General features: G+C 46.0%; 1 protein-coding gene across 4 annotated transcripts in view; it reads left to right on the top strand.

Moving 5' to 3' along the window:
• Positions 1–50: 50 nt before the first annotated feature.
• MGRN1 (mahogunin ring finger 1) overlaps positions 51–24,870 on the top strand; it is a 55,499-nt gene continuing 30,679 nt past the window's right edge. For 3 of the 4 annotated variants that reach the window (XM_065684069.1, XM_065684068.1, XM_065684072.1), the window contains exons 1-4: positions 52–213; positions 7,972–8,090; positions 10,839–10,927; positions 17,449–17,595. In XM_065684069.1, coding sequence (XP_065540141.1) covers positions 126–213; positions 7,972–8,090; positions 10,839–10,927; positions 17,449–17,595 — 443 coding nt within the window. In that variant the 5' untranslated portion in view covers positions 52–125. Of the gene's footprint in view, positions 214–7,971; positions 8,091–10,838; positions 10,928–17,448; positions 17,596–24,870 lie in introns of all 4 variants that reach the window. The other variant, XM_065684070.1, reaches the window with a different exon arrangement.

Below are 24,870 nucleotides of genomic sequence, written 5' to 3'. Positions count from 1 at the left end.
CGCTGCGGTGTCTGACGGGAATTGTAGTCGCGGCGCGGGCGGACTCGCTCTCCCAGCGTACCCTGCGCCACCGCCGCCGCCGCCGCTCTGCGTCCCCCGGCCCGGCCGCTCTGCCCGCGGCCGCCATGGGCTCCCTGCTCAGCCGGCGCATCGCGGGCGTGGAGGACATCGACATCCAGGCCAACTCGGCCTACCGATACCCGCCCAAGTCCGGTGAGCGCCGTGGCGCCGCTTCCCTCAGGGAGGGGGATGGGGGAAGGGCTTTCCCCGGGTCTGGTGCCCCGCAGGCCGCCCCAGGGAGGAACAGGCGTAACGGGGGTGTCCGGGCCGCGGGGTCCCCAGAGGAGGGGCCTGCGGGAGTGCCGGTCACCGGCCGGGCCGAGCGGGGCCCGGGGCTGGCTCTGGCCGGCTTGGGGCCTCTCTGGTGGGGACGGATGGTTCTTCTCGGGGTAAATCCGCGGTTTGAGGGCGTCTCAGTGCCCTGTCCGGCTGCGGTGCAGGGATGCAGGAGCGCCGTGTGCCCGTATTCTAGCGCTTCGGTAGTCAGCCGGCTCCGTCGCTGCCCTTTGGTCGTGGTGAGTCCTGGTAGGCGAGCAAGGCTTTGCTTCTCCACTCTGGGAACCACAGCAAGTCGTTGCTCTGTGGCAAGCAGGGCATCTCCTGCTGCCAGAGAGGAGGCGACAGGGGAGTTTGGTTTGGATGCGGGAGGAAAATCGGATGTGGTGGAATCAAGGATGGAAAACTGCCCATACAATAGCCTTTAACCCCTTGCCATGGCAGCGGTTCTCATCTTGGGGCCATTGACTGGCATGGGCTATGTGGGTGTTTGTTTCCCAAAGGGAGATGTTATGGGATGGAGTTGTCAGCAGTGCCGGTTCAGTGAAGTTGGGGTGATCCCATGACTCACCTTGTCTTAAACTGGCATTTGAGGTTGGCCTGGCTCAATGTGTTTAAAGAGTTTTGTTTATTCTTCTCACAAAACAAGTCATGAGGGGATTCAGGTGCTCTTTTCTTCTACAGTATCCATTTGCTTACAGATGTCTGTAAGTTTCTGTTCTGCTAGGGTTTTTCCAGGCATGCTAAAGACTTTGAAGAGCAGCAGCTTGCGTTCCCTCATTCTGAAGTACAGCTGTGGCATAGCCTTTTTGTTTAGACTCAAGTTCTGTGTGTATGCAGTGACTTGCTGGCTGTGACATCCTCGGGGCTGTGTGATGGAGGAAGCCAGGTCCCCCCAGTTTGTTTGCAGGGGGTGCAAGATCTTCTCAGATAAGAGTCCTGCCATCATTACACCTTGTCTTGTTGAAGGTTGCCTTCAGCAAGGATGGTGGTGTGGAGGAGATGGAAGGGGGAAACCTGCCCAGAAAAATTCTTCACCTGTGTTGTCTGTATTAGAAAATGGAGCCTGCCTATTTAAGGGGTGGGAACTAGTCCATTGAGCTGCTAGCAGAGGCAGATGTCACTGCTGGGTCACAGCAGGACTGTGCATGTCCTGTGCATGGTTGGGGGGCTTTCCTGGTGTGGGAGACAGGGTGGATGTGAGCCGGCTGCTCAGCTGTAGCTGTGGTACCAAGGGCCCTGCTGGCAGCTCTCTTACAGCGTAGAGGTTGCCCTTGGTTTCTATTGACACTTAGAATTTTAGATATGGACTGGATTAATTTATAACTACCGTATGCAATGAGCATTAAACTGCTTCTCTCAAATCCTCACCCTCTTGTTTCTGACTGTTGTGATGACCTGGACTAGGATTTAACAGGGTTTTAACCAATGTGCTTGCCAAGGCAGCTGCATCACACACACAAGGTTGGGTTTCTATGTTCATGTGCACCCTGGGAGGGGTCTTTGACATAGATGCTGTCAGAGAGCGTTCCATGAGTGGTACCCCCCCTTGTAAAACTAAACAGATAATACTCTCAAACAATTGATTAAAGAAAAGCATTGGTATTTCCTTAAAGGCTTTGGATACAATTAGATGCTTGCTGTTTTTTTTTGTTGCACTTGCTTGTGCTCTTTCTGAAAGTACTGGCTTCAGGCTAGACCTTTCTCTTTACCTTCCTTCATGCTTATTTAACAAGGATTCTCTAGACTTCAGGAAGGGAGAAAAGCTGTTCAAACTCAGGATCATTTTAGGCAGGAGGAGAGGTCATGGACAATTCTATGGCGGACATCCAAGGAAGGTAACTATACACAGGAAAAGTAAGGGATCTTAGGATGACAACCTCTTCTTCAGGTGCAGCGTGTTCAGCACGACACTGTCGCTTCTGGTTGTATGATCTTAAGTGTGTTTGGGTTGGGGCTGGAAAGATTTGCTGTTGGTGGTACAAAACCTGCCAGTGAAGATGACTGGAAGTGAGCGTGCAAGGTTTTGTTTGGGTTTAGGAAGCAAGGTGGAAGTCTACAAAAAGTTCTTAGGCTAAACAGTTGCTAATTATTTCTAACTTGATGCTGTGAGTGCTGAGCCTGCCTGTCTGGAAGAAGCCCCTTTTCTATCAGCTGTGTTAGCTGTTTGAATGTGTGCACTGGAGCATTAGCAGGCAGTCTCCTGGCTGCTCAGCCATTACCCTTAAAGGCTGGAAGATGTGGTAAGGGAGTGTTACCTGAGGTTATTCATCTTGTGTAGCACCCAGGGCTGTCGGTCACTTTTACCTTCTTTCCCTCCGAGTCTCTAGCAGAAGCAGATCCTGACTTATTGCAGGTGTCTGGGCCATCCAGGGTGGGCACTGGTTTGAAGGAGCTGGGTTTGCTTTCTGGAGCAAATATAGCGCCTCACAAGACCTGTTGTGCAAGGAAATAAACACAAACTACAGGTGTTCTGGCTGTATTGTAAGCAGTATGTCAGCCTGTGGAAAGGAACACGGATACTTGATCCGGTCATGCCAGGTGATGGCAGCTGTGGAGTCACAGCTGGTTGCAAATGCAGTGCTGAATATTCAGTGCTCGCTTACTGACTTTTGATGTGGTTATTGCTGGCTCAGTCATGTGCTCTGTGGAGGTTTGAGCAGGTTGTTGTGGAATCCACCTTGGTCCTTATGAGCCCGAGTCCCTGGTGAGGCATACACAGATTGTTTAACAGGTTTATTGCAGCTGATACGAGTTTTTGTAGTTAAAAATCCTCTAAAAATGCCCTGCTTGTTCCTCCAAGGCTTTGGGTGTGGATCACCTGTGTTTCCCCTCCTGCATCTGGGGGGCTGAAGCTGCTGAAATGCTGTGACACCTGATTCTGTTCTCTAATCCGTCTTCACTGGTATGTTTTAACCTTTTTGCTTGCTTTATGGAAACAGTGCTGGCATTGCAGATGCCTGGCCAGTTGAAGGGGGTTGGAGAAGGGCCCAGTTTATACAGAAGAACTAGTGTGCCCGTGAAATGGGCTTAAAAATGGGTAATTGCAAGGAACAGTCGTGATCTTCTCTGTGCTCCTGTGATTGAAGCAGGAAACCAATCCATGTTCCTGCATGCAATCTCATGATGCCCCTATTGCTTTAGCAACCAGTGAGCAGCGCTCCAGTGTTTTCTGCAGCTCCTTAGTCAGCTCGTCTCTTGTTCTACTGAGCTCATCTGCAGAGGGGAGCAGGGCAGGGAGCACGTGCCCTTGAGATGGCTTTTCTCCTCTGAAGTAGGCTCTTGGAAGAGAATTCCCTGGATGTTTTTGGGAGGGGAAAAAAAAAAAAGGAGGCAGATGACTCCTCTTGGAAGCTGAACTGCTTTGTTGTTTGGGAATGATGCTTTAATCAAAGAAAGAGCATTTTTAAATAGGAAAAGAGCACCCAGAGCTGTACCCAGTCCATCCACCACCTTCTCCACTCATAAGCCATGTGTACTGTGACAGCATCAAGACAGAAACACATTTCACACGTAGCTTTTGCTCCTCACCCCTTCCTCACAGCACAGCAGGCCAATTGTCTCCATTACTCCTGCTGTAGTTCTGTAGGAGCTTCAGCCTGACCCTGCTGGTGATGGTCACCATCACCATTGATGCATTGACTGGAGCATTCCCTTCCCATCTTCTCTGCAGGTTTGCACAGCACTGGACTGGAGCGCTTGTGGGTCAAAACCAGTTCCTTTTGCTACTGGTTTGTTGCTGGACTATATTTAACCCCGCTCAGAGCCACCTTCCTGTTTGCTACATAATAGCTTGTGGTGGCCCAGTGGGGATGGGAGACGAGGATGGCCTCATCCAGATGCGGTGCTGGTTCAGGCTAAGGCTGTGTTTAGGGCTTTGTTGTCAGCATGCTATGGTGTTGAGTGTCTGGGTAAATGAAAAGGACTCAATTTCTATCACTTCACTGTTAATTCTAATAATGGTGAGAAGCCTGAATGGGCATTTAATTGCTTTCTGTTAACGACCATTGTATGATACAGCCCTTGTTTTGCTGGGGCTGCAGCTGTGTTGTTGACTCTGCTCCTTGCTGTTGTAGGTGTTGTGGCCCCTGCCAGCATGTCACTTGTACATCACATATGTGTTGGGTGTGCATGGTCATGGCTTTAGGACGTTGCATTAGTTAGGGAGAAGTAATTATGACTGAAGCACCTTCATCCTGGTGCATCTATGGTAATAAAGGTCCACCACCATGCTGGACTAAATGTTAAGCATTTTGGTGTCACTTGATGCCTTGGAGAAGCCTTGGGTTCCAGTTTGGTTTTGCGTGGGATGAACTAATGAGGCAGGCTTGGCCATTCTGGGTGTCCCAGTGGTGTGTTTCCAGCTACTGTAAAGTTTCCCACCAACTTCCAACAATTTCTGTTAAAACCACTGCTTGTGCTTCATCTACCTTAGCAATGTCATCTTTTTGTGCTTTCTTTTACCTGGCTATCTCCTGTGTTTTATGCTGATTTACCTTGGGAAAGTAAAGCCACAGTTTTTCTGTGCTCTGGCATTTTTCTCATGTTCTCATCCTTGTTTATTTGTCTTCTTTCCTTGTAAGTGAGTTGCTGCATTTTCCAGGAGGATTTCTGTTTGTAGCAGCTCTGGGGAGGGTTAATCCAAAGATTTTTTTTCTTTCTTTTTTTTTTTTTTTTTCCCTGTGGAAGAGGATGGTGCTTAGCATCCCCCTTGTGCCCATAGCCGTAGAACTCTGTCAAAGCTGGCCTTGCAACACCTGCATAAGGTAGGTCAAGGTTGTTTTATAGGCTGGGGGGACATGTGGGGACAGGGTTCCAGAGCCATAGTAGTCTGGCTAAAATCCTAAAGCTGTCTTGGTAATGGAGCTGGGAACAGAACCTGGAGGTGGAGCTGCAGCGGGATTTTAACATGTACAAAATACATACAAGCCTTTTAGAGGGACTAAATATCCAGCTGGTCTTGTGCTAGGTATGTGGATGTCACAGTGAGTGGAAAAGGGGATACGTCATGTTTTCCTCTGTGAATTTTGTTTGTCCTTTTACTTTGTCCTTTTAGCCCTTTGTGTGATATTTACAGAAGCACTTTCTTAAAACATTTTATCTCCACCTTGGGCAAACTCTGAGTTGCTTGTGCCAGTGGTTGAGAGGAATAGTGTGTAACTTTGGTCTTACCTTGAAAGCTCTGAACTGAATGTGGTGTGGTAGCAACTGGTTTCTGAAAGCTTGCAGTAAAACATCTTTTCTGTTGTTTTTTATCTTTTTTAGCTGCTGAGAACTGTGTTATAAATTTGTGTAGACAGTTTGTGCCATCCTGGTTTGTTAGTTTTGCTGTTGAGACCTTGCGTAAGTGGCAGCTTTTGTGTCTTCAGGAGCACTGGCAGAGCCCTGGGGTGTTCTCCCCACCGGTGAGTTCCTTCTGAGCTCCTTCAAGTGGTTTCCTTGTGCTCCTTGTGACTGGCACTGACTACATTCCTTGTTTGCTCATTAAGGAAGTGCCTCTGGGGAAGAAAACCCCTTCACATTGCAGGAGGTGACTTAGCAGAAAGATAAAGGGAGCCTTCTGTCTGAATGTGGAGTTAAAGCTATGTTTCCAGTTGGAGAAGTGTTGCTGTATTGCAGGGGGTAGTGTGTATTTCTGAGAAATCCTAAGTGTTAGAGGTCCTGAAAGTACTTCTTAGTGGAGCACAGGCAGCATGGCAGTTGCCTTGAATGTGCTAGTTCTGTTTCTCGGTGTCATTCCAGTTGTACGAGAGAGACCTTTTCATTCCAGGATGCTGCAGGGGTGATGCTCTCCTGGCTTCCTGCAGGCATGGGGCGTCAGTGGTGGTGAGCAGTCCTTGCCTGCTGGGGCTCTGTGTCCTCTGCACACAGGATGCAGAACTTCTGCCATAGAAAAAAGCTCTGCTCTGAATCTGTAATACAGGTTTGATGAGGTGAGTCAAGCCCCAGGATGTCTCATTCACTGTGTATGAGGGAGCTGACTCAGATCCCAGATAATCGGCCACTGCAGTACTGAGACATCTTGCACAAGTGTTGTCTTCATGGTTAATCAGATAAAATGCACCAAAACACACTCCTGCTTGACCCATGTAAAATCTATTCCTAAACCTAGTGTTTATCACGCTTTTGTGAACCTCAGTATAAGCATAAACCACCGCAGTGTATCTCAGGTGGAGAGGCTGTATCCAGCTGGCCGTGCTTGGAGAAGATACGGAGATTAGGTTTTCAATTTGTAGCTTCTGGGAGGGCTCAGAAAAGGTTGACTGTCGTTTGGAGCATCTACATTTTGTCATGCTGATTCTGTAGGGCACGTTCTAGGTGGATTTTGGACCTGTGCTGAAGTTGATGGTTGTATGTAGAAAGAAGGATGTTATTCTATAATATATACATCTGGATGTTTGTAAGCTGAGCTCAGCAGTAGCTGAGCACTACCATGGTCATTACAGCACTACCATCTGTGCAGAGCAAGAGCCTTTCTTAAAAGCATAAAGGAAAACAAGGCTTCATGGAAAAAACAGCTGTTCAAGAAACCTCTTCCATTTCAGAGTAAATTGTGCTTGCTCCTAGCTAGAGGGGACTGCAGATCCTTTCATAATGCCTCCATAACGATTCAGATGATTAGTTAGTGCTTCTGTAATGACTTGTCTTAAAACGAATCTTACGCTGTCTGTGCACTGAATGTAGGGAAGGGAATGTACGTTTGGCTCAGTCCTTTCATCACGCGCATGAGAAAGCCCTGCTCCAAAACTTCCAGGGAAATGGCTGGGGTGGAGCCTTCTCTTTCAGTTCTCTCCTGGTTCTTATTTATCTGACATTGTAACTCTGTGAAGTACATGTTTGAGGGTGTTTTCCTGAAGTCATTGTAAGAGGAAGCCACGTTTGTGGTGCCCTCATGCAGCTGAATTGATTTGGTTGACTTTGCAGTTAATCCTGTGCTCCAGGATCCTAGTGACCTTGCACAGATTTCATCTCCTGAAATCTGCACTGTAGTGTGTCACCTTAAAGATGAATGAAACAAATACACTGTGAAGCTTTCAGAGCTGAAGTTCAGTTTACTCGGTCCCAGGGTTTATCTCCTCCAGACATCCCTGTTTCTGCGTTTAGAACTGTCAATGTTATTGATTCAGCATCAAGATGTGCGGTCTTTAGCACTCACAGCAAAGGTTTTGTGTGGTTCTGTCCCTGGAATATGGGAATGAAAGAGGGGAGGGAAGGCAAACTTTGCTCAGCAGGAGCCCCTCTGACTCTGCAGGGCTTTGCAGTGGGAAGAAGTCTCATCCTTCTCTGAGCGGGTCAATGGTGTTTGTGGGACTGAATGGTGGAGAAAAAAAGAATTCATCGGAATTGAGCAATATTGGAAGGAGCTGACTCTTACTGCTCCCTGTCCCTTCTCTGGAAAGCAAGTTAAAATGGAATTTTCTCCACTGTAATGGTCTATTCTAGTTTCCTGGGTTTCTTCCCCTGCTCCTACTGTTGGCAGTGTCCATTAGTAACACAGGGAAGGAGCGAACCAGCAAGTATTTTCCATGGTTTATGTTCTTCCATACTTGTGAATGAAAATTGCACAGACCAGCTGCTCTCTGGGAAGCATTAATTTAGATGGGGTTTTATTCCCTTGTGGTTTTCTTTTTCTAGGAAACTACTTTGCAAGTCACTTCTTTATGGGAGGCGAGAAGTTTGACACCCCTCACCCTGAGGGCTACCTTTTTGGTGAGAACATGGATCTAAACTTCCTCGGGAACAGACCTGTTCAGGCAAGTTCCTATATGCTGTCTATTCTACCCTCTTGTTTTCTGCCTGTTTTGGGAAATCTTTGTAGGGACTTGTAGAGGAGGATAGCACAGACCTAAGAAACCCTCACTACCTGGGGAGTGTAATTCCAGTCACAGGTGCAGGAGTGTTCCCCTATCCCATGGCCCAGCTTCCCAGTTGCTATAGCTATTCAAATGCAAGCAGAATTTTCCTAAAGCAATATTCACCTGCTAGGCTTATTTTCACTTAAGGCAGAAGGAAGAATTAGTGGAGGAAGGAGGACAGGAACGCAGGAGCACAGATTTTAGGTTTGCCTGGGTGATGTTAAGACAGGTCTTGATATTTGTTAGGGTTTGCTTGCTAGGTGGGCTGCTCAGAAAGTCTTTCCTTTAGTTTTCCCAGTTGCAATGTGGAGCTGTTATACTGGGCTCACAGGGGTCTTGTGAGACTGTGAAAAGCTACCTGCTTGAGTGACTGGCTTGTTCTTCTGTTATGAACAGGGAATAGCACTGTTGTGGGGGACAGACTGGACTTTTATGCAAGTGTTACATTTTGGTTTTGTCTTGCATCTCAGAACTGCTTAAAAAGAGCCAAAAGGTAACAGTAGGAGCCATTTGGAGCTATTTTCAGAGTGCTGGAGAGGAAAGGGTTAAGAGCTGCTTGCTTTGCCAGCTATTTTCCTAGTTGTTTCTGCAGCTTCAAAATGTGAAAAAGAAGACGTTGTTGCCATGGTTCTCATCCTCAGAAAAGCTGTGACTAGAAGTTTATTCATGCTTGTAAGGCTTGGGGGCAGTTCAGTGTCACCCCTGGTTTACAGATGGGGAAACTGAGGCAAGATGACTCACTGAATTGGATTGGTGACAAGCAATTTCTGCTGAGTTGTCCTCAGGCTTTGCCATTGGGCTTCTCAGCACCACAGTTAGTTCATAGCACTCTGCAGGGTAGGACAAAGGAGAAGCCAGAAAGCCCGTGTTCAAGCAGAAAGTGCAGATGATCAACAGAATTAGGAAGGAAGGACTTTAGATGGAAATTTTTCTGGATGTAACAGGGCTTTGCAGGCATGGGGATGTTCAGTGCATGTCCTGTGCCATGTCTGCATACAGGACCTGTGCAAGACAGTGGATAAAAGCTGACTGCTTCTCTGCTCTGTGACTAGCAGCTGCAAAGTGCTCCAATAAAGGCAGAAGATGCAACTGTAAGCAAAATATCCCATGTGCCTATGGCTGTAGGGCATAGCCTTGGAGAGTTAAATTGCCTGCATGTCTCAGCTTGGGTTTCCTTGCAGACATCCCAGCACTGAATTTCGTCATTTCTTCAGAGGGGAGTGGGTGAGAATGCTATTAACACAGTGGGACATTTGCCAAATAGGTTTAAGAGAGGGAGGCTGTTGTGGTATATAGTTTGCCTATGTAAAGTTGATGCCCTTTGGCAGCTCTGATTAATCTTCAGGGAAAAAAACCAGAACTGCTTTCTAGACATGGACCAAGTTCTCACTTTCCGGTAGCTTTGGTCCTGACTGCCCTGTGTGGAGCAGTGCTACCAACCAGAGTACCCAGCAGTCAGGGTGCAAGGAAAGTAGTTGCTGCTGTCCTGTGAATTCTCTGCTGCCTGTGGCTGTGGCGCAGGTCTTCTGTGTTGATCAGGAGGCAGCAGGTTTCCCCTCTCTGCCTGTTGCCCCACCAATACGCTTCTGTGGTCTGAGGACAATGCTGAAAGATTGTGTCCTGGAGCCGTTCTGAAGCTCAGCTGCAGTAGCATTTGGCTGCCTGTTTAGCAGATTCCTCATTTGTAAGGAATCATGTATATTGGTGGTCCCTGGTACTTCTGCTCCATACCAGTCACTCCCTCTATCCTACTGCAGGGGAACTGGTAGCTGTGTGTGTGAAGGACCCCAACTCCAGTAAGTTTGTGTGGTGGCACTATTGCTGGATACATTCAGAATTACCTTCTGCCTGAAAGCCTGTTGTGTAGCTATGTACCTTTGTGTCATGCCATTGCTTTGACTTGGAGGATGGCTGTGTCTCCAGTCCGAGCACCTATCAAACTTGGCAGTTGTGTGAGTGGATGTTTCAGCTTCAGTTTTCGTGAAGCAGATAGGAGATACAGCAAGCAGGTCTGCAGCCCTACAGGTTGTGGTCACCACAGTAAGTGGTTTCCTTTGCATTTCTTGCTAGAGAGTCTGTGTCCAGTAAGGAGAATTACAATCTAAAGCATTATTGTCCTTTATTTAGACAATCTATGAAAGAAGGTCTCTTGACAGTAGGATAGGGTGAGGCCCCCTATCCCTGTCTCTTTTCTTTTCCAGAACATTTGCCCCATTGTTTAAGAATAAAAAGAGTTTCCCCCAGTAATCCAGGGCTTCAGCATGCTGATTAACAATCAAGTCACCCTTTGCATGCTGTAACACACATGGAAGAGCAGCATTTCTTCTGCTCAAGCTGGAGGTGTTTTCTTAAGTGGAAATAAAAGCTTGTGAGAGCAAGGCTTTCCAGAATTCAGGGTGCAGGAAAAGAGCTTTCTTAAACTACTTACTGCCAATATGAGCTATTGCTGGGCCAGAGCAGGATTCTCATCCTGAAACATACTTGATTTAGCTGTAAGTAGAATTTGCTGTTACTGTTCCTTGTGGTTGTTGTGCTGAGTACCCTTAAAGGTAAATGTTTCTTGGTTTGCGTAAATTGTATGCCAGGTAACATGTTACTGCCTTTCATGGTATAATAATAGGAGAATGATTTGCCTTTTTATTCCAGTTTCCGTATGTCACTCCAGCTCCACATGAACCAGTGAAGACGCTGAGAAGTTTGGTGAATATCCGCAAAGACTCTCTCCGACTCGTGAGGTATTGCTATTGCCTGAACCTTTCATTTTATTCAACCCAGCGATCTGTCGTCCAGAGACAAACTGTATTTGATAAGGTTTTGGAGAAACAGCTGAATTTCAGATCCCTGTTGCTAGATATGTCTAGAGGTTTCTGTTTCCTTGTGCTCGGAGCTTTCAGGTGTTTTTCATTTTCCTTATTCCTAGACTTGAGCCATCTGTGTTTCCAAACAGGACTACTGATGTATCTGTCTCTGCAGGACAGACTAGAGTTGTAAACAAAACCATAAAATCATTAGTATGAATGGAAGATATTAGTCAGGTCAGTAAACCCTACAGAGAGATTCCTTTCTGCGTTCTTATGCAAGGAGAAGCCAGAAAGTGGCTGATTCTGGTGCAAGTCACAGGCCAGGAAGACTTATTGGTCTTGAGTGAAATTTCCTCAGGTTTCTCCTGCTGCCAAGATAAAGTTTGGTCCTAGTGTTAGGATTTGTTTAGATGTCTGGTGGCCCATGCATAGGGGAAGGAGGACTGGATAGTCACAGAATCACAGAATCCCAAGGGTTGGAAGGGACCTCAAAAGATCATCTAGTCCAACCCCCCTGCAAGAGCAGGGTAACCTACAGTACATCACACAGGAACTTGTCCAGGCGGGCCTTGAATATCTCCAGTCATGGAGATCTGTTTCACTGTGCTAAGCTCAGATGTAATGGCAAACGCTTCGACCTGTGGCTGCCCTCTTTCAAACAGATGGCTCAAGTACAGAGGCCGAGCATACAGTACTTTGTTTTGGTCTGAGCTACTGGGCAGATGTCCAGGCAGAGCATTTCTCAAAGATCCTTGAATTGCTCAGAGTTCTGCGTTTCAGGCAAAGGGCCAGCTTCCACTCTCAGCCAAGGTGGTTCTGGGAGCATGGTGTAACGTGAATAGTTTGAGTCATAACCACACAAACCCCTCAGTTTGTTTTTGTGTGAAAAATGAAGGGTTTGTTTCATTTTTTTAAATGAGCAATACCTGTGGTTTCAAAACTGATTGAACAGGAAAAGAGGGAAGAACTTCTGAAAAAATAACCATTGGTAAACCACTCTGAATGCTGTCTCACCCTTTCAGCTAAAGGGTGAAATACTTCTCTAGGAAGTAGCCTTGCTTTCCTCCCACACTTGCTGTGGAAAGGGTATTTTGTTCTCCTTGCAGGCATCCACGTAAATGGTGTAACATCTCAGAAGCCAAATGGGAAGTGGCTTTTTCACTGGGAGAGGCCTTGCTGTGGTTGGAGGAGTTGACGGGGTTTAGTACCTACAGTTCTTTCATTCTGCTTTCTGTGGTTGCCCTCCCAGGTAGAGTTGAAGCTCTGGACTATATGAAAGGTAGTGTCCATGCACCTTAACAGTGTCCTGGTTTGCATGTGTCTAATTCCTGGTAGTATCAGTTCTTTTGCTCCCTTGTAAGCTCCAATAGGCTCTTGTGCTGCTGCTGCCATATTACTGCTGTTAACACCACCATTAACATTACTCTATTTAATTTTCTACTGATGCAGACCCAGAATGAGATTTTAATTGCCAGTCCCCAAAGGTACATTGTTTCTCGTGCCTTTTCTGCTGTTCTATACTGGAGACTTTTCCTTTATGCCTCTGTGTACATAAAGACACTTTGTGCCCTCTCCAGCTTGGCTTATTTAAAACAAATAGTTGAGTTTTGCACATTCTTTCCAGAATTAGTTAAGTTTAATTTATCACCTCCTCCACCAAGTAAAATTATGTGGGTTGAGTGTATAGGTGTAAAGTAGGGTCTGATGGTAAAGTGCTCACAAAGTTTTTGTTTTTCATAGAGTCATAGGATGGTTTGAGTCCAAAGGGACCTTAATGATCATCCAGTTCCAACCCCTCTGCAACAGGCAGGGGCAGCTTCCACTAGACCAGGTTTCTCCAAGCCCCATCCATCCTGGCCTTGAACACTGCCAGGGATGAGGCAGCCTCAGCTTCAACCTGTGCAGGGCCTCAGCACTGAAAGAATTCTTCTCAATAGCTAATCTACATCTTTCCGTTGAAAGCCATCCCCCCTTGTCCTATCCCTGCATGCCCTTGTAAAACTTACTGAGCGTGCACTCATTCTCATTGTCCATGTCACTGACAAAGATGTTACACAGCACTGGTCCCAATACCAACCTTGTATTTAATTGAAAAGTCATTGTTCACCTGTGAAGAGGATGTTGATCTTTAACTTGGGGTGCAGGACTTTATGGAGGAATATGAGGAAATGTCCACTCTGGGCTTCCAGCTCTCACCAGACAAATTCTGAGCTTTGCTGAACTATGAAAGTTTACAGCAGTTTTGGAGAGAAGCAATAAACCTGTGGACCGGAGTCTTCAACACTTTGTGCGAGTGCTTGAGTTCTAGCAGGATGAGACTCTGAACCTCAGAGAAGGGCAGCATGAGTTTTGCTGCTAACCACTAACAGAAGAGTGCTTCATGTCTGTCTCATGTCCCTCTTCTGGCACTGGATTGGAAGCTTTATTTCAGAGCTGAAGTACCCAATAGGCTTAAGCTGGCTGTTTACTCTTAACTTGAAAGCACTTCCAGTCACTGGAGGAAGATAAACTCATAAAGCAATGTGTTTCATGGAAAAATTACATCCTGGGACAGCCTCTCTGCTTCAGTGTGGGCTTTGGGCTTTGGATAGCATCATGGAACTAAAGTGCTGAAGGAATCAGCAACTGTAGTGACTTGGGAATGTATCTGAAACAGCAGCAATACCATGGAGAGTAGTGAGACTACTGAGCACTTTGGATAAGGGCCTGAGAGGGAGGTGGATAATAGGCACTGAAGGAGATGGGTGAGTTACTGTGAGTGAAAGAAGGGAAATACCTCCTCTTCCCTCTCCAGCACAGTGGAGCTGATGATCCTTGGAGCTGTTCATCCTGCAGTGGAGGTGATGTTGGTGAGGGTGCTGGCACTGCCTGGTCTGCAGCCCTGGACAGTGTTAAACTGTACAGATCTCTGCAGGATGCTTAAACAGGAAAGCTTCCATTTGATGGTGATCTCCCTCAATGAAGGTCAAAACTGATAGAGATGTCAAATGCCTGCTAAAACTGTTGTAATGCATGTCTCACAATGCTAAGTCAACCAATACTTCACATTTATCCTGCAGGTCTACTAAGTTTTTGATCAAACTTTTTAATCTCCTCAAAGGATGAAATCAGGTTCGACTCCACCTAGTTCTATAAAATTGTCATGGTTGCTGTTAATTGTATTTTTATCTTTTAATTCCTTAACAGACAAACAAAAAGAGGTGATGTCAGACCAGGTGGCCTCAGCTCCCTTGGTCATCCTGCTTTGCCTTTTTCATCATAACGTTGGATCAGCTGTTTGTTCTCAAAGGTGGTCAGTCTCTTCTGCTCTATACACATGGTTGTGGAGGCTGTGCTCTCATGTGCATGACTGAAAGGCACACCTAGCAAAGTCACTGGTTTCTAAACTTGTGCATGCATCTGTGGCCACCTCTCACCGACACTGTAGGGTTTGACTGAATGAACTGTAAACTTCAAGTGCAGGTGGAGACAGAAGAGCTCTTGAACTCCCAAACCATTCCTGAACCACTACCTCCTTGTCTGCCATATCCCTTGCAAAAAAAGAAGGAATGCAAAATGTGTGGCTTCGTCTTATTAGTCCCCTGAAGATATGTCCCACTGTTCCTGCACCTTAAGGTGTAACATGAGATACCTCTGCTTCTCAGAGTATGCACTGGTAGTCCTTGCTTGTTCCTCGGTCCAGCTACCAGTTGGTATAGCTGCTTATGTAGTCTTTTCTCACCTGAAGTCCTTGCTATGTGGCAGACAATTTTCTTAACCTCCAGCACAAGGCATGTTGCAACTGTAAGATGTGTACACAGCCTTGCTGTGACTGTCACCATCTAGGCATGTATACTTTGCCCCCTGCTTGAGCAGTGGTGTTCAAGGCAGGCAGGGCTTCCTACCTCCCAGCAGATGCATCCTCCAGAAACCTTCTCTCCAGGCACTGCAGCTGGTAGTTGGTAGTGGCCCCTGCATGGTTTCCCAGGGGAATAGACCTAGTGAAGCCTAGGTTTAGAAAGGTTTAACGCCTTTGGTTCTTGAAAGGATGGAAGCACATTCCAAGTGCTGGCAGGGAGGTGAAGAGGTGACACTGAGAGCAGGGTGGTGACATGGGAACCCGTGTGCTTTTTGTGGCTTCTCTGAGGAGGCAAAACAGACAATGGTTTTACCATTGAAGAAATGTTGTTGTGTGATCTGCCCCCACCCGAAGGTTTCCCACTTTGTTACTTGGGGCTGTTACAGATATCGACATCTGTGGTGTTGATTTGTAACTCATGCATGTGCTAGCCATCTCTATTTTAATACCTACCGTATATACAGTGAGTATAGGTCTATGAAGTAGCCTCCGTTGGTGCTTGCCTTCAAGGGGAACTGGTTTTCCCCCACCCTACTTCTTCTGGAAGAAGTGGCAAAGGTATCACAATGTGGATCCACTGCTGCCAGCCTCAGATCAATGGAGGGCAATGCAGCATGGGAGAATTTGCCGGAGTTTTTGCTGCTGCTTTCTTGTGAGCTGATCGTTGCCATCTGTTGTTCTTGGGTCAGTTCAGCACAAAATGTTGATGCTACCCTTGTGTTTTCCAGGCAAACCTGCCCTGCTGGATAGAGTATTTCTTGTTTACAGCCTTCAAGTGCCATGATTTTATCCTTTTAATGCAGCTAGCTAGTGTGAAAATACTATCTTGCTCTATACTGTATATTGTATCCAGTATTTGCTGCTGCAAGTGTTCAGACCCTCCGTTCTTGGGATTTGTGTTTTTGTACTTGCATGTTGGGTGTGTTCTAGTTTGATTTACTGTTCTGGCATCGGTGAACCTCTGGCAAAAGTCTTGTTTGGAGCTCTCCAGCTCCTTCAGGCAGGAATGCAAGTGTATGCTCTAGTGGCTCAATAGGGTTACATTAGTATGTGCATTAGGTGTTTGATTGTACTGCTCTCAAATTTTATTTTGCACCTTCTGTATTAAATGGAGTTGAACATTTCATTCTTGTTCAGTGTGGTGTTAAATAAAATTCATGCTGGAACTCTCTTAATTAGGCAGCAGTTATTACATCTCAGTGAACTCGGTAAATAAGGATTCCCTTGACAATTTTCAGATGGAATTATGTGGTATGCCTAGCCCATTTCTGAGTATTTTCAACAGTGCAGCATATTCATTAAGGCTGCTTAATGAAGGGAGGGGCTGACTGATACTGTGAAGTCAGAGACAGTGCCAAGCTTTTCCTGAATAGTTTAGCTGCTTGGCTTTGACCCAGACATCATGGCAATTAAGGTAGTACCAACAGACAAGTGAGGCTAGAGCTGAGTGTACATCAAGTAGTGTTGTACACCTCTCAAAGGCAACCTGTTGCATTCACATTTTTGGACAGTGTGGGGTCTAATGGTGGTACCTACAGTTGTAGGGTTATGGTGGAATTGGAATTTACATAGGAGAATCTGCTTCTGCCCTGCCAGTGAATCACGTCCATTCTGTCTGTCACTTTGCTCTTCAGGGCAGGAGAGGTCTTCTCATGGTGTGTTGTGTTGGCTGCTTGTTCCAGATTGCTGGTTTCCCTGACCCCTCCTAGCATGCCATAACTCACTGCTCACCCATGCCCTTAGCTTGCTGCCCTGGACTTTTCTTCAAACCACCTTCTTCACCAGATTTGTAACCTGCCTTTTTCTAGCAGGAGGGAGGAGGAGTAATCCTGGGCAGTGGTGATCACACAGTTGTAGAGTGGCCCATAGCCAAGTTATAACTCACCTTTACAGAAATTGAAACAACCAACAGAGAATGACTTTAGAAGTTATCATGCCTCCGTTACACAGTTGAATGTGTAAATTTTTGTTTATACAAATAAATGCGTGCAAGCTTCTGTCATTAGCAGCATCAAAGGTTTGGTTGATGATTTATACTTTTAAAGGTATTTGAAGTTCCTGTATTTGGATGCTTTCTGATCTGAATATCTGTCTGATACTGACCACACAGATCAGTGTGATCTTTTGTTGATCAGGAGTTTTGTGTTACAGAAACCCTGTTATTTTGCCTGTCATGCACCATTTAATTTGCAGAGTTAAAAGAATTGGGCTTCAGACTTCTCAGGCCCATGCAGGATTTCTGTAGCCTAAACATTGAGTCTAATGTGAAGTTTTAAAAGGAGGGAGAATGTTTCTTATCTTAGGATTTGACATTCTTATCTTAGGGTTTGACATTCGGGAGTTCACTTTCTTGTCTCATTCTGTGTCCCAGCATTGTAAGGCGCAGTGAGATTCCTCAACGCCATCACTACATAATTCACTTGAATAACTTCAGTCAAATCTTGAAAGAACCTTTCTTGGAGGACAGAATGGAAGTCTTCTGGGAAGCCCCAGTGGAAGCCCATGGTGCCTTGTGTGCCCAGAACACCTCCACTGGAGTACTCTTGTCCTGATTCCCAGAGTGATCTTGATCACATCTCGTAAGAGTATGTTCTAATCCTCTGGCTTTGTCTTTCAGGTATAAAGATGATGTTGACAGTCCTACTGAGGAGAATGGGAAGCAGAAAGTCCTGTACAGCCTGGAGTTCACATTTGACGCAGATGCTCGTGTCGCCATCACAATCTACTGCCAGGCTACAGAGGAGTTTGTTGGTGGCATGGCAGTGTAAGTCCTGGACATGCGGGCATGTGGAGGGGCCCAGGCTCTCGTGTGATGAGCCTGTAAGACACCTCTCATTACACCTGAGGGCAGTGCTGCCATGGATGGTAGAGAGGGAAATCTTTTTCTGTTTTGCTTTATATATTCTCATAGCTTTGAATATTATTTTCACTTCCCTCCTGCCAATATCCTCTCTTTGGTTCCTTTCTTGGTTTGTTTTTTGGTGTGGAGAAACCATTTTGTGTGCATTAAAGGAGAGGAACTCACAACTGTATGCTTTGTCAGCAAGATTTTCTATGAAATTAAAAAAAACCCCACCCATCCTTCCCTTCAAACACTACCTGTTTTTAACCCAGATCACCTAACTCACTGGATTTCTAGGATCCCTGTGATGGGAGCATCTGGGCCACCAAAGTAAAGCTCAATCTGACATTTACGTAGTAAATCTGTGGAATTGAGGCCCACCCAAAGCCTATTTTGGGATAAATGATCACCTCAGCATGGGATGCTGGGAAATGGTTATCAGGAGGATTTATTGCCTGAAACTGTGTTTCCTGCCAAACTAGCTGTAGAAAGAATGGTCCAACTGTCATCCATGGAGTCTTTTTTATATCCCGGTAGTGCATCCCTACAGCTTTCAAAACCTTTTTATCTAAATCAGCATGTTTAAACCATTCCAATCAACACTGCATCCCATAACACTATGCAAAATTTCCTCTGTATTAAGAAATAAGGTGGCTGAAACATGCTTTCCCTGGTGTGAGCTGGGTACACATGAGCTGCTGGTAAGTTACAGCTGGCTTCCCATGGCCATGGGACAAAGAGTTCTTCTTGGTCTATGGGTAAAGGAAGATTCGGGCTGCAGAAGCTCTTGGCTTCCTCTGGTAGAGGCTTTTGGCTGATCAGCGGCTCTGTGCACGTGATGCTGATGGCTTCTGCAGTGGTGCTCTGGATTTGGGGGTTATGTTTTATTGGAGGGATCTGTAGAGGTTTCATCAGGGAAATGACAAACCATAAAATGGCTTATATGTTTTATGCAAAGTATAAACATCTCACTAATGACCAATGAACAGTGTATTTTTAGAAATGACACAGGCTGAAAGCTGCCATCCAGATGTGCATTCCTCCAAACTGGAGGATATTCCAATCCAGAATTTTTGCTTAGGCCACTTCACTTCTTCTGTTGAAGCCTGTGAATGCCTTTATTTTTGGGAGGTAATAAATTAACTCCTTTTAAGTGCTTGAAAAATATCTCTCAACAAACTGTGAAAACGCTTTCTATTTAGATTCAGCTTGTCCTGAGCAGAGCTGAATGAAGCAGGATACCTTAGAATAAAGTTTCCATGTTCCGTCTCTTAGGTTCTTAGGTTTCCTGTGAATTTAGTGCTAGTGAAGGTGTTGGAATGGCAGCCTTGGAGATTGAAGTCCTCTTTTCCTAATAAAGGTACAATGTGGAGAGGTGGCCAGTGTCCCTTGTGCTGCTCTGCAGTGTTCCTTGTTTTTCACCCAAGGAGGAAACCTGCTGTGGGCTAATGGGAAGAACTGAGGGCCTCTGTGGCCAGGGTGGATGTATTTACATTGCCAGACTTCAGCCATGGCTTTAATCAGCAAGTCTTCTTTAAAATCATTGATTTTAATCTTGTTTTGCACATTCACTTGTTGATTTATTTGGAGACTGTCACTGGTCAGTAACGACAAAACATCTAGTATCTGTATTTACAACTCAGTATAAGCTTCACATCAACCTTCGTGCTACATTTTACAATGAGCTTAAGTCAGTAAAGAATATACATGTAGTTAAAAATGCATTTTTTCCAGACTCCTAGTTTTGCTTTTTGTTGTGTCAAAATGGCAAAAAAGAAAGTTATTCTAAAAAGAAAGATATTCTTTTTAACCTGTGTCTTGAACCAGGCTGTGTTGGGGTGGAATGCAACTGAGTCACCTGAGACCAGCAGTGTAGCATTCTTGTTGGTTGACTGCTGTATGTTGGACTCATAAGAGACCGCCTTGTCAAGTTATGCCTTGAATAATAATTGCCTAATGGAAGTATTATAGTTGCTGAATATAACTCTGGATAGAGTGTGTCTTCTGTAACTCTTAGCTCTCCTCTCAGAACTCTGTTGGTTGACTGAAGGAGGAAAATATAGTTTCTGGTTCACTTAAAGAACATGTGTTACTTAAATCAGTGCCATGCGCTCAGTCAGTGACTGTCAGCAGTGCTGTTGTCTGCTCTTTAAAGTTTATGCAGCAAACATGAACTACCTAATTGCTTTTTAAATCTAATTTGAACAATTGCTAGGTAGAGCATCTTAAAGTTAACACAACTGTCACCTTCAAAGAAATATTCTTTTAAACCTGAATGTTTTAATCCACCCTGTCCATGGTTCACTGGGGGAGATCTCTGTCCAGATGCCAGAAGAGAAGCCTTTGTTCATGAACCCTACTTGCCTCTGCATGAAATCAAGATCAGTAGACAGCAGTCATTACCTTGCTAACAAAATGTAGCTGACCACACTGTGCTGCCCTGCCAGGGTGGCAGCAGTGCTCCGTGCACTGAACCTTTACATCAAAAGGTAAAGTACTTGGATTCAGCTCTTGCTTCCACTGCTGGCCTTTTATTGAAAAGGTCATACTTTATTTCCCCATAGTATAGGAGTGATGAGCTGTCTATCTCTGCTCTGGAGTTCTTGGACAAGAAATGTTATATAGGTGGCGGGGGGGGGGCTGCACTAGAGGCCAGGGAACCTTTTGGAAGGCTTGATCCTGATTTCATGCAGATGTGCAGGTAATAAGGGCTGCAGGAAGCGAGATACAAATATAGACTTTATAAACCGCTTTAATTCAACCCAGGCTATTTTTCCCTGTGGCAGTGGCTCGTGAAGCACATCTTGGGGCTAGTATAGCTGCTTGAAGTAGGTATCTCTGTTTCTCCGGATTTGCTGGCTGCTAGTAAAAGCCTTTTGAAGCTCTGATTTCAGCTTTGCAAAGCAATTCTGAAGGGGCAGTTCTATAATTACTTTGATTTATTCTTTTCAAATTCTAGTGGAAAAAAAAAATCTGGGCTGCATTCTTTGAGCTCTGAGAGGAGGGAGTGCATTCTTAGTGCACAAATAGGACTGCAGCTTCCCCCTGTCTGGGCTGGTAGATTTTCCTTTTTCTCAATTTCTTTTGGTGCTAACAGCTACATCAAAGGAACAAGCATGTGCAAAAGCCGCACTGTCAAGAAATTCAAAACTTCTATGGCTGTGTTCAGCACTTGGTTGGGAAGAAGATGCTTTTAAAACAGAATACTTTTTTTTTCCCACTCTCCTAAATTGATGCTAAATCCTAAAATGGGAGAAACTTTCTGGACCCTTTGCAAAAGCAGAGATTTTCTTCTCATCCCCAGCCTGCAGCATGGCTCTTCAGAAGTGCTAAACAAGTTATTCTTGCTTCTCTGCTGAAACAAACACTGGTCCTGATAGTATCAGCGCTCCTGCTCATGTGAAACTCCTGCTAGGAGCGTTGTTAAGTGCCTACAGTTTAGGGTGAGAGGAGGGAGGAGAGGGAAGGTGGCTCTCCCTGAGCAGAGGCATTGCTTGTTCTAGGGTCTCTGGTCATCTGAGAGCCACAGCACTCTGTCATGGGCCTGCCTTCAGGGTTAGCTGCTCTCTGTGACCCAAGGGAAGCCTTTCTCTCTGCAAGCCAGGAAGCTTCCTCCTGGAGATGTTCGGGCTGCATTTAAAAGCTGGTGCCTTTATCAGTATGTGCTGCCTGTCCTAACCTGTCTCAAAGGAGCATTCAGCAGGCTTTCCCAGGCAATCCTGCTGGGAGATATGCTTAGCTGTACCGTTTCCCAGACAAGTTCTTGGGAACGTGTAGCTTCCAACTGCCACCTGCCTCTTGTCCTGAACTGATGAACTCTTGAGTTTCACAGGGAGCTGTGTTGCCACTGCTGTGGGACCACAGTTGGCCAGTAAAGTCTGGAGAAGGTGAATGTGTGGCTGTGGTGATTGTAGAGGTGTCTTCACCTCTGCAGCCTCATGCCCAGTGGAAGGTATCCAGCATTTTCTGGTGCTAGTACAGATATCTGTAGAAGCCTGTTGGATGAAATGGGAATTAGTTTAAACCTAGAAGGAACTGCTCCTCTTGCCTTCTGAATATATTTTGCCCAGTTACTTTGTGGTGAGCCTAAAGACTCTCTAGAGTAAAATACATCAGTTCTCAGAGGACTGGTATTGCCACAAGAGTGTCAGAGGTGGGACCTGTCTGTGTCCAGAGTCTCTTTAATGGCATGGGATTAGCAGTGACCTGCCTCTGAACAGCTCAAGACCCCCCGTATTCTCAGTTTATTTTTCTGTCTTTGTCCATTTTCTTTGGTTTTGGAAATCCTCAAACTGTTCTGCTGTGCTTCTGTTTCCTGTGGCAGCCCCTGCAGTGAGCTCCCCTGAGGGGACACAGCGTCTTACCTAAGGATCTGTGATCTGGCTGGCTTGGAGTGATACTTAGTTTGTCCTTTCCTTTGGCATCAGTTTCCAGCAGCTTGATGGAAAGCAAGGAGTACTCTGGTTGGAGAAACTCAAAACAGCTTGACTGCTCACCTGCAAGGGCAAGCCTTGTATTGCTCAGTGTCCCTGAGGCACAGCAGTACCTGTCAGCTTCAGAAACGTCCTACAAGCAGAGAGACATTTGCTGTCAGAATCTGTGATGCTCACTGGGGTTTAAGACTAGCCAGCCGGAGAGGCAGCTGCATGCCTGTGGTAGGGGTGATCAGCATGTGTAACAAGGAAGAACGCAGCCATCTTAGCCTGGGTGACCAGGATGGGCCCTAGGTAGGGCTTGAGAATGGCATGAGAACCTCTGCCTTAGTGCATAGAGGAGGCACAGACATGCAGATGTACCATCTGTACATCAGCTACTCACTAGTGGTTGCCCATAAGTAGGTCATTTCCCCCCAGATGAATGCAAGGTGCTCTGCAGTGCATTTCCATCTCAGGGCTGGCAGTACCCCTCTACAGCTCCTAGAGAACAGCTGAAGGACACCCAGTTTGTAGTCTGCATTCTCCTGCAGTAACTGGCTTACGTGTTTCTACACTCAGATGTGTACAAAAGATGTTTTAGGAGACTGGTGTGTTTTTTGGAGCAGGTTGTGGAGATGCTTATATTCTCTTTTTGTGTGCACTGTACAAACGTATCCTTTCCTTTTCTAGCAAAAGCCTGGATGTGCACACTGTTAGCCTGTTCCTGGGAGGGCCCCTGGGACTTTTCCAGCTGTAGAAATCTGTCCTGCTGACTAGCAGGAAGGATTGTGTGTTGTTAAAACATGACAGCAGCGGTTATTTCCCCAGGGGAAGAAGTCAAACCAGCCCTGTAGGTGGAAGAACTTTAAAAAGCCAGCTCTAAAAACATGAGCAATCTGGGCAGATCAGGAGCTGCTGATAAATATGACATGGGAAGTTTGAGTTTGCAGCCCATAAGAATAAGGTCTTCCTCTTTGGACAGAAAAGGTTCTCTTCCGTATCCTGGTATTGATGCCAAGCTCTGTTTTCTCATTATAAAGAGAAAACACAATGAGAATAGGTCAGTGTAGCTCTGCAATGCTTGCCCTTTTTCAGGGGTGTGCTGTTTGTGTTGCTGATGCACAGATGGGTGTACTGGATATATTTTATTTCATTGTTAAATCTTGTTTCCTTGTTTGCTTTGCAATGCTTGCTACACACATTGCAAACATCCTACCACAGGCTGATGGTGGACATGACACTGCAATGATTATATATTCTGTCTGCATGTGGAAGTTTGAATAGTTGGTTCACAAAATGGAATCTAACTGAAGCGGGTAGCTCGGCACATGGCTGTTTTCACTAAAACTTGTGTAGGAGAGGCAGAGGCACTCAGATATTCCTTTGGTTATTTAACAGCAGCTCTTTATTCAGGGCCTTTGAAAGGTGCCCTTGCTGCTTTTGGCTGTGGACTGGTGATTCATATGAATTCTTTGTGCAGGGAGATTCCTTCTGTGTGAAGAAATCAGAGGAGAGCGCTGGTTTTTACTAGGCACAAGCCTTTACAGCTGAAGCCCGCTTTGATCCAGGCAGACACCAGTCCCCAAGGGAACACTGTGGTGTGCAGAGTTCACAGGCTGGAGAGCTAAATTCTATAGATTTCACTGAACAGACAAACCCTCTGTCTTTAATAAGAGTTCTGGCCTTTGTGTGCTCTGTGTAGCTGTTGTGTAAGCTGCCAGCTTTGAAGCCTGGCTGGAGTCGTGAGCCCGGTGCTTTCACCACTCAGTTCAGCAGCTGAAGGCAGACCTCTGCAGGGCTTCAGCTGCGTGCTAAAGTATTTGTTTCCTCCTGGCCTGGAGTGGAAACTCGTTCTTGGAAAGAAATAGGAGGAGAAGACTGTCAGGGACTGCAGTACACCAGCTTAGCACCAGGTAAACCTCCATGTTCTGTGTGGGAGCTGCTCTGGGCTGGTTCTTGTCTGACTCTGAGGCCCAGCGCTTTGGCCTTCTTATATTTTGGTAGTGCTTCTGTTACCAACAAAAATCACTCCGAGTTGAGACACTTGTTAGTCATAGAATGGTTAGGATTGGAAATACCTTAAGATCATCCAGTTTCAACAAATCAACTTCCTTGTTCTCCGAAAGTTGACCCGAGATCCTGGCCCAAAATGAAAGGGTAGTGAACAGGGGGGAGAGAGAGTCAGTGTGCTTGCTCCACATCAGCCCCTGTCTCCTGTGCCCTTTGAATGCCAGCAGAACATGACTGGTTCCCTCTTCATCACCCTTAAGAGGACATGGAGCCTGCCAGGTGGTCACAGCCTGCAGCAGTGGAAGAATTGGTTCCTGAGTACCCTCCAAAGCTTTCGTGTGACTCTGCTTTGTCTCAGCTCACTGCAAATTGCCATGTGATGTGTGGAGCTGTGCCAAAGAAGGAGAACTCTCTCATTTTGTCCACAGGCTTTTCAAAGCACAGTCTGTCTCTCAGCCATTACTAGTCAAAAGTGGTACCTTGGGGAAACATTGCTGTGCATTCTGCTTTTCTCTGAGGAATGAGGTTTGGACAGTGCTCTGCATAATCCTCAGGCAAGCTGGCTAGGATCCTTGCTTGGTCAGGGGTCCCAACGTGCCTGTGGTAACAGAAATCGTCTTTCAGTTGTCTGAGGCAGCTCCAGTGCCAAGCGGAGCTGAGGAACACAGCAGTGAGGAAGTCTGCATGAAGTGGGCCTGGCACCCTGCTGAGAGCTTCCCCAGGCACTGAGGACAAGTGAGAGGAGGAACATTCCCACACGGTCATGCTGCAT

The sequence above is a fragment of the Lathamus discolor genome, chromosome 6, assembly GCF_037157495.1.
Source record: "Lathamus discolor isolate bLatDis1 chromosome 6, bLatDis1.hap1, whole genome shotgun sequence".
In the NCBI taxonomy this organism is placed as follows: Eukaryota; Metazoa; Chordata; class Aves; order Psittaciformes; family Psittacidae; genus Lathamus; species Lathamus discolor.
This window is presented reverse-complemented; position numbering and strand designations above follow the sequence as displayed.